Source organism: Athene cunicularia (genome assembly GCF_003259725.1).
Source record: "Athene cunicularia isolate RWA chromosome 5 unlocalized genomic scaffold, athCun1 chr5_part1, whole genome shotgun sequence".
NCBI lineage: Eukaryota > Metazoa > Chordata > Aves > Strigiformes > Strigidae > Athene > Athene cunicularia.
In genome coordinates, this window is record NW_020799101.1 from 3,564,596 (window position 1) to 3,578,163 (window position 13,568).

Consider the following 13,568-nt stretch of genomic DNA (forward strand, 5'->3'; position numbering starts at 1 on the left):
TATCTGCTGACAATCAGCTTTTCAGTTAAGTGGCACACCTTGATTGTTATTCTCTTTTTCATCCTCATCTTCCTCCTCCTCCTCCTCCTCCTCCTGGATTTGTTTGACCTTGCTCTTATCTTCCACCAGAGTTATAACTTCATCAGTGTCTTCCAAGACCAGGTATTTGATTGGCACTCCCTAAAGAAAACAGAATAAATCAGTGGGAGCAAAACATCACCCTGCACCCATTCTGTCCCCAAAACAAACTCAAGGCTGATGGGGCACCATCACCCAACTCCTTGTTTTCGGGTTATGTCAACAGATTTCTAAAGCTGCTGAACAGGGGAGCATCTGGGGTGTTTCTCTGGCCCAATTTCACCCATGCACGCATTTTTTTCTCTCCAGACTGACATTTCCTTGAGAGGAAGTAATTGTGGCTATGCAGGATCCTGTGCTGGGAGTGGAGAAAGTGAACACCTGCTCCACCTCCCAGCATTTTAACATAGAATCACCACTGCAAGAAAAAACCCATTGGCCAAACAGTGAACGAGAGCAGAGAGCTACAGGGTCCACTTGGCTCTCCTGCCTCTAAAGGAGTCAGGATAGGTCAGAGCAGCCCATCACAGCCTGGGTAACTGGCACAAAAAAGCCTTTATCTCATGGAGCTCAACCAAGAAGAGCACTCCCAAGCGTACAAGAGCAGCCAACCCATGGAAAGAAAAGAGCAAAACGTATTTCTCAGAAATGAGACCTTGTCGGCTTAAAATCAGTTCTGGCACTGTCTCAGCAAAAGGCACTTCAGAGAAAATGAATTTTTTAATAAACTGAGAGAAATGACAAACTGCTGGCACCTTACGTTGGCTCTAAGAGGAGAAACACAACATGCACGTCTCTCACCAGGGCATGGGAAGCCCTCAGGGGATGCTCAGGTTCAGGTCTGATCCTGTATGGTTGCAATCATAAGTGTGACAATTCAGGTAACTGGGGCAACATGTGCTCCCTGGCATTTGTCATCACCAAATTCCATCTTGCCTCACAAGCTGGGTCAGGTCCCTCCAGAGTTTAGCTCATCTTCAAACTCATTTAACTTACACCCTGCCCTTTTCCCAGATCACTGCCAAAGGCATTCAGTTACATCAGTTCAGCACCGACCTTTGGTTGTTTGCTCTTAGCTTGGTCTTAGTTTCACACTCATTTCCTCTCCCATCTTTTGAACGCCTTTCCTATGGAGGCAAGGGCTTTTAGAAGTCCAAATCTTTGGTGAATTTGCACTTGGACTACTACCTTAGGCAGTTCACAACCTTGTGTAGCCTTAGGGTGTAATGGAGATGGAGATGTCACCCTATGTTTTGAACCCAAAATAAACTCAATATTTTACCTTTACCAGCAGGCATAGTTGCTCTGCAGTATCAAACTCAGACAGTTCCAAATACCTGCATTCATCTAGGGAAAGACACTTCCCCTTGAGCCTCTGGGAAGGCTGTCAAACAACAACAGAGCCGAGCAACACCCCAATTCCTCTCAAGAGCACCATGCCCAAATAGGGAGATAAGAGTTGTACAATAAAGAAATTCACCATCTAACCTCATCTGGTGTCTTGAGAGCGACATTTGACCGGAGCAGAATGTTCAAATCTACGAGGTCCCTTCCAAAATACAAAGTGAACATTAGATAGTACAACGTGCAAGCCCACCTCCCTCAGCAGCACCGCATCCTCACAGGGCTGTGCTTCAGGGCCCCCGAGAACTTGCAGGAACCCAGAATCAACGTCAGTGGTGGAGAAATAGGCTCTGAGTGACCTTCTGGTGGGACTGCACTGCATAATGTGCCCATTTTGCAAGGGGCTTGGATTCCCCCTCTGTGATTCAGGTTTTTGCTCATGCGCTGGCAGTCACATTCCAGTGCAGCTGCTCTGCTGGTGAACTTCAGCTCATAGAATCCCAGAATCATCTGGGTTGGAAAAGCCCTTTAAGTTCCTCCAGCCCAACCATGAACCTCACCCTGACTGTTCCCAACTCCCCCAGATCCCTCAGCGCCGGCTCAGCCCGACTCTTCAACCCCTCCAGGGATGGGGACTCCCCCCTGCCCTGGGCAGCCCATTCCAACGCCCAACAGCCCCTTCTGCACAGAAATCCTTCCTCAGAGCCAGCCTGACCCTGCCCTGGGCAGCTTGAGGCCATTCCCTCGGGGCCTGGCGCTGGCTCCTTGGCTCCAGAGACTCATGAGTAAATTCAGTCAAGAAGTGCCTCCATACAGGGGGGTACCCCGATAGCAGAAAGCTGGAATAAGAAAGCCCACACCCAACCTTCCTCCATCTCCTCCCATACACCCCCAAAGGCTGTGTAACCATGCCTACAGGGGCTGCACACCTCCTTTGGCAAGACACCACGGAAGCGTTTGCAATTGCAAGACAGTCTGGTGTAGGCAGGCTGCTCCTGAGCCCCCGGAGCAGAGATAAGGAACTGGTGGTTAACTCTGGAGGAAGCCAGACCTCCACAGCACAACTGCCCTGTGGCCAGCCACCCACGTGTCTGCGGTCCTCCTGGGGAACACGTGTGCTGGTCTAACTCAGAGAGCCCTCGTTTACTGAGGAGACATCGCTTACCGAGCGGGGACCCCCATCACATCCCAGCACTCACAGTCCACCTCCTTCACTGCATCTCCTCCTGCCCTTAATTTGAGGGCAAAATACAAGCTTTCCATTGTGCTAAGTTTCCTTTCCAAAATCTCTCTTAGTCTGACTGTTTTAATACTTCTAAGTCAGCAAGAGACTCAAAAGCTTCTATGCTTCCAGTCAGTCTGAAACCAAACTAATCTGATTCTGGACAAGACCTTAAACGTGACATCCTCTTGCAGGATATAGTTTAGCTTTACTGCCTCTCATCCAACTATGAGTAAGCTCACTGACTATTATCCTGGCGGTGGGGTAACCGAGCTCAGAAACACCACAAAAAGCAAAAACCCCAAAACACCTGAGAGCAAATACCTGGACAAAAGGGCAACTCCTGCTTTCCCCAAGAGCTGCCAGGCCACAAACTCTGCTGTCCTCCTGTCAGCCTCGTAGGTCTCTTTCTGGCTGAGGATGAAGACAAGTGGTAGCCCAAGCTGTAAGTGAACAGTGGAAACCTTCTCTGGGTCCTCAGCAACCTCTGTCTGGAGAATAGACATGGTTATACTGCAGCGCATCTCCACACCGTTGAAGGTACCTCAGCTCTTCTCCTGCACAGCCCAAGCCACCATGTGTTCCCCAGCCACAGAAATAAGGAGACCCTTGAGAAAAAGCCTCCAACCCCGATTCTAAAACATCCATCGAAGCAGAACCCACACAACCCCAGTTAAACTGTTCCAACCTGTCATGACCCTCCCTGTTAAAAACCTGGGCTTTATTATGCATGTTCTTTGTGACTTAGCAACTCTAGATGTCAAATCTCCATTAACTTTTATTTACCTGGCATCCATTCCCTGGGGCAGTTTGAAAACCCCAGCTGCAACATGCAAGAGCTGGCATCATTCTCCCTTCCTGCCTTGGACGTGCTGCTTCATGACAGCACAGAGCTGCTTAACGAAGTGCCCTCCCTCTGTGGGCCTAACCCAGGAGGCTGGCTGAAGGAGGCACTTCCCAGATCATCCACCTGTCCTTTTGGCTGGGCAGAGATGTCACCAGGGGGAAGTTCATTGCCCCGTGGGAAGAGGAAGAACGGGAGCCTCCTGTCCCTTGTGCTCACTGAGGCATGACTGACTGATGTCAAACTCCCCAGGGTGCTCAGTCTCCTGTGGGGAGCCTAGAGGAGCAGCTAAGGACTTTGGGTTTGTCTAGGTTGGAGAAAAGGAGGCTGAGAGACGATCTCATGGCTCTCCACTGCTTCCTGAGGAGAGGATGTGGAGAGGGAGGTGCTGAGCTCTTCTCCCTGTCTCCAGCAATAGGACGCATGGGTGTGGTTCAAAGCTGCATCAGGGGAGGTTTAGACTGGACATTAGGAAGTATTTCTCTGCCAAGAGGGTGGTCAAACACTGGAATAGGCTTCCTAGAGAGGTGGTCGATGCCCCAAGCCAGACAGTGTTTAAGAATTTAGACAATGTCCTTAATATTTCGCTTTAATTTTTAGTCAGTCCTGACGTGGTGAGGCAGCTGGACTAGATGATCACTGTGGGTCTCCTCCAACTGAAATAGTCTATTATTCTATTCTATTCTATTCTATTCTATTCTATTCTATTCTATTCTATTCTATTCTATTCTATTCTATTCTATTCTATTCTATTCTATTCTATTCTATTCTCATTCCTATTCCATTCCTATTCCATTCCATTCTATATTCTACCCTATCCTATATTCTATTCTATATTCTATTCTATACTCTATATTCTATACCATACGTTCCAGTGAAGTCCAAGGGGCACTTCTACCCCATTCCCACTCACAGCACTTACAGACAACTAGAGGGGCATACATGGGTGCCAGGGCTCCCTGGCAAGGTCCAAGCAAGCTGAGCAGTGCAGTGGAGTGTCACTGCCATCCAGCCTGATGCCTGTTCCTTGCCTGGACCCAACCTGGGAGCTTTGTCATTAACTCCATGGGGAAGGGGCAGATTCCCGTGCTCAGCCTTGCCCTCTGCTCACACCTCCCTCCTCCTCACATCCACCCCAGCTGCCCTCATGCCCACAGCCCAAGCGGTTCCTCTTTCCCCGTCATACCACCAGAGGAGCCCCCATGAGCTTGAGGTGCCTGTGGATGTTGAGCATGGTCAGAGCTTGCCCCATGGCTGTCCTCCTGCAGGGCTGTGCCAGGTCTGTGGCCCGCTGGCAGTGGCAGAACAACAGTCGGGCAGACGACATGTCAGGCTCATCATCACTGTGAGAGAGACAACAAAACCCATGCTGAGCTAGGACATCCACCACAGGGTTTTAAAATGACCCGACAGAATGACCATGTTTGCTGACATGTTTTACAGGGCAGATGATCCTCAAGTGCAGGGTTTGGGAGGTTTGTGGGGCCTATTCAAGCACCCTACTACTGACAGGTACAATTGTGTCCAGATGCCTTTCAAAACTGTGCTGAACATCTAATGAAGACCCTGGCTCATGAGGTGTAACTGACCCCAACCCCAGAACAGTTGGTCCAGCTCAAGAAGGACACTCATTAAGCTTTTCTCAGTGGAACCAGCCATGCCACTGTTAAAGTCTACAATTTTGCTTATGTCTTTCACCTCACTGATGACACCCTGCAGACTGTATAAGGAATATTTCACCTTTTGAACAGCGTTGGTTTTAGCTGTGCCAAAGGAAGCAGCGAGATCAACTTCCCCTGGTGGTTCCCTCATTAGTCGCTCCCACTCTGATACCATCACTGGTGTCAGGCTGGGGGTTAACTTTGGGAAGATACATTCCTTTTCCTATGCACCCATTTTCCACCTCTAAACCAGGGATCACCTTTTTTGCAAAGGGTTCTAAGATCTCTCTATGGAAGAGTAGAGAGTAGTAGAAAGACAAAGCCTGATGCCCTGTTTGGATGAAAGCTAGTCATGTTGGTGAAGCCACCACCATTACATCAGCCAAGGAGATGGCCTGCTGGTGTCCTCTCTGCTTTACGCAGAATAAAGCCAATTCCTGTCCAAATTACAACCGTGCCATCTAGTGGCAGCCACAAAATGCTGTCCCTGATCACGATCCTACAAGGATTGGATGGCACCTCGGGGAAGCACCACTTTGGTGCCTGCCCTGGTGTCACCTGTGAAAGCAGGCACATGGTTATGTAAATGTTCTGCTGAAGATGCAACATCCTATGTGAAATTCCCACCCTCCTCCCTCTCAGTTTCCTGGCTGCAGTAGGTTACACCAGTAGCAAGTCGCGTTGAGGGATCTGCCTTTCTAATGCAGCTCCTCCGGTGTGGGAAGGAGATGGCCAGAGCTGGAAGGGAAATCCCAAATGCATGAGCAGTGTCTCATGCAGCTGACCTGCAGAACTCACCGCTGCCACAAGTTGTTGAGGTGAAACGTAAAGTGCTTAACAAATTCTGGTGGCTGTTAGCACCATGATACAGGTTCAGCTCCCATCTCACAGAATCCCAGAATCATCTTGGTTGGAAAAGCCCTTGAAGCTCCTCCAGTCCAACCATGAACCTCACCCTGACTGTTCCCAACTCCACCAGATCCCTCAGCGCTGGCTCAGCCCGACTCTTCAACCCCTCCAGGGATCCCGGGGACTCCCCCCCTGCCCTGGGCAGCCCATTCCAACGCCCAACAGCCCCTTCTGCACAGAAATCCTTCCTCAGAGCCAGCCTGACCCTGCCCTGGGCAGCTTGAGGCCATTCCCTCGGGGCCTGGCGCTGGGGCCTTGGCTCCAGAGACTCATCCCCCCTCTCTGCCCCCTCCTGGCAGGGAGTTGCAGAGGGCCAGGAGGTCTCCCCTCAGCCTCCTCTTCTCCAGACTAAACAACGCCAGTAATCTTGGAGAGTCCTGAAACCTCTGCCTGCCAGAAGATGGAAGGTTGCAGGCAACACACAGCTATTTCCTCATATCCCTCAGGATGCACCTTTGGCCACTGCAGAGGTGAGATATGGCGCTGGCTGGGCTCTGCTCCTACCCACTGTAGCAGTTCTTACCCTTCTCAGCTGGCCAGACTTGATCATCAAAGCACAAGGCCGAGTGTTTTAAGACTATAACATCAGCTGTATCAGCCCTCCTGAAAACCCATGGCCGAGGTTTGATCAGTCAGCTACGGAAAGGAGACAGGGGGCTCTTCCCCTATAAAATCTCATTCATCAAAGTCACAAATGGCGTGGCTAGTCCAAGGCCAGGAACACAAGCAGCAGCTGGTTTTGGAAAAGCAAAGCAGATCTGACTGTCCATAGCACCCTAATACCATCCTAGATTTGACTTGGAAATCTGAGAAACCTGCAGCAGGGGAGCAGCTCTACCTGGTGGGTGTGTGTTTGGACATACCCAGTGTCTTTCAACAGCGCTGCCTCGGTTGTCAGAACAAACTGGTGGACAGTCCCATAGACAAAAGCTGCCTCCATCACGGCTCTGTGCTCTGGAAAGAGAAAGGCAAGACAAGCTCATCTCAGCTCTCTCCAGATCTCCTTCTACATTCTTTCCAAGGGCAAATATCAATGCACAGCCTTTCAGAAACTCTCAGTAAAAAGTCACAGCTGTCTGAAGACACGCTATGAAGGTAACTCACTAACTGGAGCTGGACCCTGTTACCGATCCCCAGTAAACACACTGGTGGTGTATGTGAATCCATTCTACTGCCTAACTAGAGATCTGCCCATGGGTTTATTTATTTTTTAAGACAGCAACCGCTGGCTTGCTTTGCCTCTCAAATCTATCTCTGAAAGTTGATGCTCCCAACAAAACTGTTGTAGTGCAACTGATCCCTTTGGAAACACAGCAAGACATACAGAGGTGGATAATCTGTGTCTGGGTTTCCTTGATCCTTCATTTACAGGATTTTGTCTCAGAAACCCAGCTCCCTTGCACCTTAGTAAAAAAGCCTCTGGGAGGAGAGCAAAGATGAAAAGCTGAGTGTTAATACCTGCTGTCCCAGTAGCTGGTACATAGGCAAAGACCATGTTCAACCTCCCTTTCAATGTATTTTCAATGTTCTGAAGATCTGCCAGTGTTTCGACGTATTTAACTTCATTAAAGAGCAGGGCGCTGAGAAGTCAGAAGAAACTCATTACCAACTGTTTTCTTTTAAGAGCATATTTGCAGCCACATAACCACGATGGGAAAAATAAGGTAAAATTCCAGCTTCCTGCTGGCAGATCGAAGATTCACAGTCAAATACAGCTGCCCAGATGTGTGTCGCTGAGACATCTCAAGGGCACAGATTTAACAGGGTCAAACCATACCAAAGAGAGAAGCAGCCTTCTGCTTGGCTGAGAGCAGCCTCTGGAATGCATAGGGTTTGTATTTATGCAAAATTTTATATCAACAAGTGAAAATGGAAAGTAAAAGGTTTCAGAGAGATGCATCTGCTCTGTACTTACAACAAAACGTTAGCAACAATGGAGTTCACATCAAACAAGGCATCGGTGGGGAACTCTCTGATCAGCATGTTACCTCTAGGAAAGGAAGAAAGCATCACCAGACAAACTATGAAAGATTAGCTACACATTCTAATTTAATTTTCACTCTGCTGAATACATCCGTATATCTGCTGGCAGGTATGGCGGAAATGTCAGGATTCAATTTGGGGATTTTGTAGGACTAGGTGTCCAGGCAATGTTGTTTTAGTAAAGTCAGCCCTGTCACTGCCTTTTCACTCAGCTTCTGGGGGCTGTTGATAAGCCTAGCACAGACTGGCAGAAGGTCTCTACGTACCAAGAATCACCCTGTAGACCCTCACCATCAGAGCAAATGTTTCTGTGGGTCATGTACAACAGTCAGTGAGAACCGAGCCGATTCATGGAGCAGCTTCCAGCTGACAGACAACCCGTGGAGAGACCAAGAGCTGAACCTTTGCATCCAGGGCAGATGAGCTAACCACGCCAACAGGAAGAGCACCTAAGGGGGTTTCTTTCTAGGACTACACCCAAAACCTGGTGGTAACTGTGGAGGACCTGGTGGTGGAAGGCCACGAGGACAGAAGAACACTGATGGAGGATTTATCTCGTGGTGTCACGTAGCAGCACAGCGCTCTGCTGCTCCAAGGAACATGGGGCAGGATGGGAGGTTTCATAATGAGGACAAAGTATCTGCTTTGCCTGCGTTGGACCTTTTGGAGGTACGTTTTGCTACACTCTGTATGTCACCGCTGTCCTCACAGCTCCTCTCTTCCTACACAGTTATCTATGGTCATTGGCAGCATTTCCTTCAAACATTTTCAGCGGAAAGCAAACACAGTGTGGTGCCGAGAAATCCCCTCTCACCTGAACAGGTAGGCTTTCCTTAATGCATTTTCTTTTCCACAGTATCTTGAGACATCCTCTTTGGGACAAATAACCTAGACATTGAAAGCATGTAATTAGACATTCAGCTCCAAAAATGACTACAAATATACAGCATTAAGGCTTTCTTCCATTCAAGAGTGTAAATACAGCCATTCCAAACTTGCTGGGAGAGAAAACAGAATAAAATGGAGTCCAGAGATGGGGATTGGAGTCTGTACTTCAGTTCTCCAGCTCAGGCTGCCTTGATTTGGGTCAGATGGGATCAAGAGATACCATGATCTGCCCAGCATATTCAAAGTGACAGATCGCTGCTTGCTTAATAAACTCAGCCTGTATCTGAAGGAAATTAAATACATATACACACACACATAGAAGCAGTTCTTATAATCTAATTACACTTGGCTGAATCTGTAATTTCTTCACTTAAACCCAAATAAAATTACAGCTAAAAACCCAGTCCTCTGCTTTGCTGTGCTTGGAGACACAGACACAACATCAAGCATCTCTGGGACACAGGAACCCACCCATGTCCCACAGGCAGAAGGTGTGAGGCAACCCACAAGCAGCAGATGTAAGGCCAGCACAAAGGATAAAAGGGGATTCCCTGGTCTGCCAACATCTGCTTTTTTGTGGGGTCCCACTGCTGCCAGTCCTCAAGGTGGCTCTGCCCACCCTGAAGGAAATCCTGCAGAAATAATCTGCAGAAAGAGCCTGTCCCACCCCTTGTCCCCATTTACCTTCACCACGGAAATGCCATAGTCCTGGAGGGCCTCGGCCGAGTTCTCAATCTGCTCCAAGAAGGGCTGGGCACCAGGAGAAACTGAAACACAAAAAAACCCCTGGTTTCCATTCCTTTCCCTTACAGATGAGAGCACCCTCAGGGCAAGCACTGTCTGTGCACAGTAACAGCAGGGTAAGATCCCCAGGCAAACATCCTCGGGCCACCTGAGCAGCTGTGAGCAGGGCAAACAGGGAGCCCTGGCATCCTGCCTGCAGCAGAGGTGCCTGCGGGGATGGGGCTGGGGGACACAGAGGAACTGGGACTGGTTTTGTCAGACTGGTGCTGCTGTGCTGGGCTGCAAGTCCTCAGAGTGCAGAGCATCCTCTTGCCACATGCTGAGGTAGTGCTTGACACAATATGGTCTTGCTCCTACACAAGGAGTAAGGTATTTACTGAAACCAAACTAATTACAGGCAACAACACGAATGCCTGAAGTCTCCCCTCCTTCCTTTCTAACATAGCAGCCTCAGTGCTGATGTGAGAGCTGTGTTGGTGTCTCAGCCCACACTGCTGTCTCTGGGAAATCACACCTGAGGGTCGTGAAGGAGCAAAACAATAAAGGCAAGGCCAAGGATCTCCTCCTAATTCTTGACAGCCCTTAGGTCCCCTGCATGCAAGAGATCCCCCTTTCCCTGGGAGGTGCCGTGAAAGAGAAACCCAGCCCCTCTGAGGGGACAACTCCTTAGGAGGCTGGATTTCTTTTCCATGGTAGCTCCAGAAAATAATCCAGAAAATTAATGAAGAGGTTTGAAGGAACGTGCCTGGGGACGCAGCCAGGAAAGATCCCACCCAAGAGGTCTCAGCCTGTCAGGAACACTTGAAGTTGTGCAAACAAAGATTTGCCAGCTGAGCTCGCCCAGCTCTTCCCAATCACTTTGGGCTTAAAAATCTCAAGAACTGCCTCTTAATTGTTCCACTTTCCCATATACCCTCACACAATTCTTTTTGCTGAAAACCTAAGCTGAGGTACATGCATACTGTTAAATAAATACCATTATGGCTGAAATAAGCCAGGGATGCTCTGCCGGCTTGCAAGCTACTGAAGTACTCCTGGGGGCTCAGCTCCTGCAGCAGCCTTGCACTTCCCCATGTTGGGATGGAGGAAGCACAGAAGAGCAGGAAAGAGAAGGAAGAAACCCATCTGTCCTTTTGGGTTGACATGGCTGCTATCAGCTAGAGGCACAGGAGAGTCACAACTGAGAAAAAAAAATCAAAAACATATTTATATTTTATATATACATACACAGACATATATATGAGTGTCTTCTCTTTAGGTAGATGCAGCATGACTGTAACTTCCAGATGTGGCACAAACATCTCGAGGATGTTATGAATTAGTCACTAGAACAGCAGGTGATTCAGACAACTGTAAAGATGACAGCAAAGGCCGTTCTCTTCCCTCTGAGAGGTATCTGCAAGTGTACAGATGCTCAAGGCTTGCAGTTTAGGGCTGGTTTTCTTCCCTCTTTTTTTTTTTTTTTTTTTTCTTGAGTCAAACAGAAATTACATGTACAGGCAGAAAACAGTAACTGTATCATATAAAAAACCCCTACTCAAACTGTATGAATTCTTGTTAAAAAGCTTTGAGGATGCCACTAGCCTTGTAAGTGCCACTGAAAGAGGTGGAGGCCTATATTCCTCACTTCAGACAGTGCCAAATGATGTGAGGAGGTTCAGCAGCCCTCTCCCAGTGCCTGACCCATCTCTTCAGCATTTGAGGTTCCAGCTGCACCAAATGGGAGAGGGGTTTGTGCAAACTCCTCGGGCTTGTCGTGCCTTGCTTGGTTCAGCCTCATGCTCTGATATCAGTGGCACACAGGAGTAAAACCCATGACCATAACCGTGACCCATGACTCACACCAGGCTGCAGGGCAGTCCCTGCAGTCTGCCTTCCACACCAGGGCTCCACGTGGAGCTGGTGAGGAGAGGAGCCAAAGAAATTTGGATGACACTTCAGATAAGGGAGCAAAGACCGAGCGTGCAAGCCTGCTGCCAGGCTTCACCAGGCCCTCTCCAGGCTGCCCTGCCAAAGCTCTTTGACTCTTCTTGCTCAGGATTGCTTCATGTGGACAATCACTACAGGAGGAGAAAACACCTTCTTCTTCCCACTTCATTTCCCTGTTTAATACCAGATTCCTTCGCAGCCTGATCTTCAGGTCTTGGTCTATGCTGCTGAGTGGGCTGGAGCTTGGCTGGTCCCTGGTCAACAAAGAGACAAAGCTGGAATTGAAGCCATGTAGAAGCTGTTTGCTTTGCATCATGAGCTGCAGCTGTTTTTGTTAACAAACGCCCCTGTGTCCATGATCTGTCATTCCCTCCAACACCCTGTCAGATGCTGTCAGCTCAGTATTGCTGCTTTGTGATGAACCTAAACTCAAATGCTCAAAAACAAGCAGGCAAAGTCCCTCTGCCTTGCTCCAGGAGCAAGGAGTTAGCGACATCCAAGCGTGTTCAACCTTTGCAGGCCCCCTCTCATGTAGGTGAGGTGTTTCGATCAGGCCTGAAAGGCACAAAGGAACAAAGACAGGGCTGAGAAAGGCATGAACTTTTTTCATTTCAACTGAAAATCTCCAGTTCTCTCCTTTCCAGCTTTGGGAAGTGCCAGACATTCCTGGTCCTTTGCCCTCCCATCTGTTCCTCTGGCTTACAGAGGGGACAGAGATCAGGGCTGGAGGGGCAACATTTCTTAAATTACAAACTTGGCTACAGCGGGGTGGAAAAATGAATGAACTCAATTCTGGCACGTGGGAACCAGCCCAGGTCAAACTGGACTGTCAAGGAGGTGAGAGGAGCAGCCTCCAATGACTCAAAGACTTCACAGCATTATATCTGGAGTATAATGAATCGGCAGTTCAAAACGCAACTCCAGCCTCTACCCAGCCCTGGCCTCTCTTCATGTCTCCTCTGGCTCTTGCAGTTTTTCTAGCATCCACCTTCTGCCCTCTCCACATCCCTGTGTGACTGCTGCTCTTCTCCTTGCACCTCTCCCAAAGCCAGCCCGGTCTGCCCCAGCATGACCCCTCACTCTGTCCCACCACCTTCAACCCCTCTCCTCCTCCTCCTTTTCTCACCCTTGACATAAAAATGCATGCTTATCCCTTCCCTACTCATGTCCTCTCACCTCCTTGTTACTCCGACCTGCCCAGCAGCTTCTCTCTGTGCCCCATCAATCCAGACTCGAATAGTCAGCTTTTAGGTCATTTCCTCCGTCACCTCTATTCCATCAGTGGAAAATTAACACCATAGGGCTGGGAACAGTCAGAATCCTGTACCACAGCCACTTGCAGGATTATCAGAGATGTGTGAAAATACCAGGGATGTGTGAACCAGCTCTGTGTCACTGCTGGGAAACTTTTAAGCCCACGGGCCATGGGGCAGCCTAGCACAGCACAGATGGTATGCAAGACCTGGCTCATGTTTTCACTGTCATACCTCCAAGGCAGAGATAGGCAAGGTGGTTAAGGCCACTGTAGATGACCAAATACATCATAGACACCCAGCACAAACTCTGTGTTGGCATAAAATGCTTGTGCCACTCAGTTCTGCTTGGGAATCCCACAGCTGTAACCATGGGCTGGGATCACTGCATGACCCCTGTGTTCCCAGCTGCTTTCCCTGACCCCTTGCCTCACAGAGACCCAGTATTTATTACTGAGGAATCACAGAATCATCTGGGTTGGAAAAGCCCTTGAAGCTCCTCCAGTCCAACCATGAACCTCACCCTGACCGTTCCCAACTCCCCCAGATCCCTCAGTGCTGGCTCAGCCCGACTCTTCAACCCCTCCAGGGATCCCGGGGACTCCCCCCTGCCCTGGGCAGCCCATTCCAACGCCCAACAGCCCCTTCTGCACAGAAATCCTTCCTCAGAGCCAGCCTGACCCTGCCCTGGGCAGCTTGAGGCCATTCCCTCG

At 49.3% G+C, this 13,568-nt stretch overlaps 1 protein-coding gene across 1 annotated transcript in view; it reads right to left on the minus strand.

The window, feature by feature from the left end:
- TXNDC16 (thioredoxin domain containing 16) overlaps window positions 1-13,568 on the minus strand; it is a 39,815-nt gene that overhangs the window by 23,122 nt on the left and 3,125 nt on the right. The window contains exons 2-12 of the mRNA XM_026849190.1: window positions 11,516-11,856; window positions 10,650-10,853; window positions 9,614-9,696; window positions 8,856-8,929; window positions 7,974-8,048; window positions 7,517-7,638; window positions 6,922-7,012; window positions 4,675-4,831; window positions 2,969-3,135; window positions 1,567-1,627; window positions 39-180 (exon numbers count right to left, since the gene is read on the minus strand). Of these exons, the coding sequence (XP_026704991.1) occupies window positions 39-180; window positions 1,567-1,627; window positions 2,969-3,135; window positions 4,675-4,831; window positions 6,922-7,012; window positions 7,517-7,638; window positions 7,974-8,048; window positions 8,856-8,929; window positions 9,614-9,696; window positions 10,650-10,818 (1,141 nt within the window). The 5' untranslated portion in view covers window positions 10,819-10,853; window positions 11,516-11,856. The remainder of the gene's footprint in view (window positions 1-38; window positions 181-1,566; window positions 1,628-2,968; window positions 3,136-4,674; window positions 4,832-6,921; window positions 7,013-7,516; window positions 7,639-7,973; window positions 8,049-8,855; window positions 8,930-9,613; window positions 9,697-10,649; window positions 10,854-11,515; window positions 11,857-13,568) is intronic.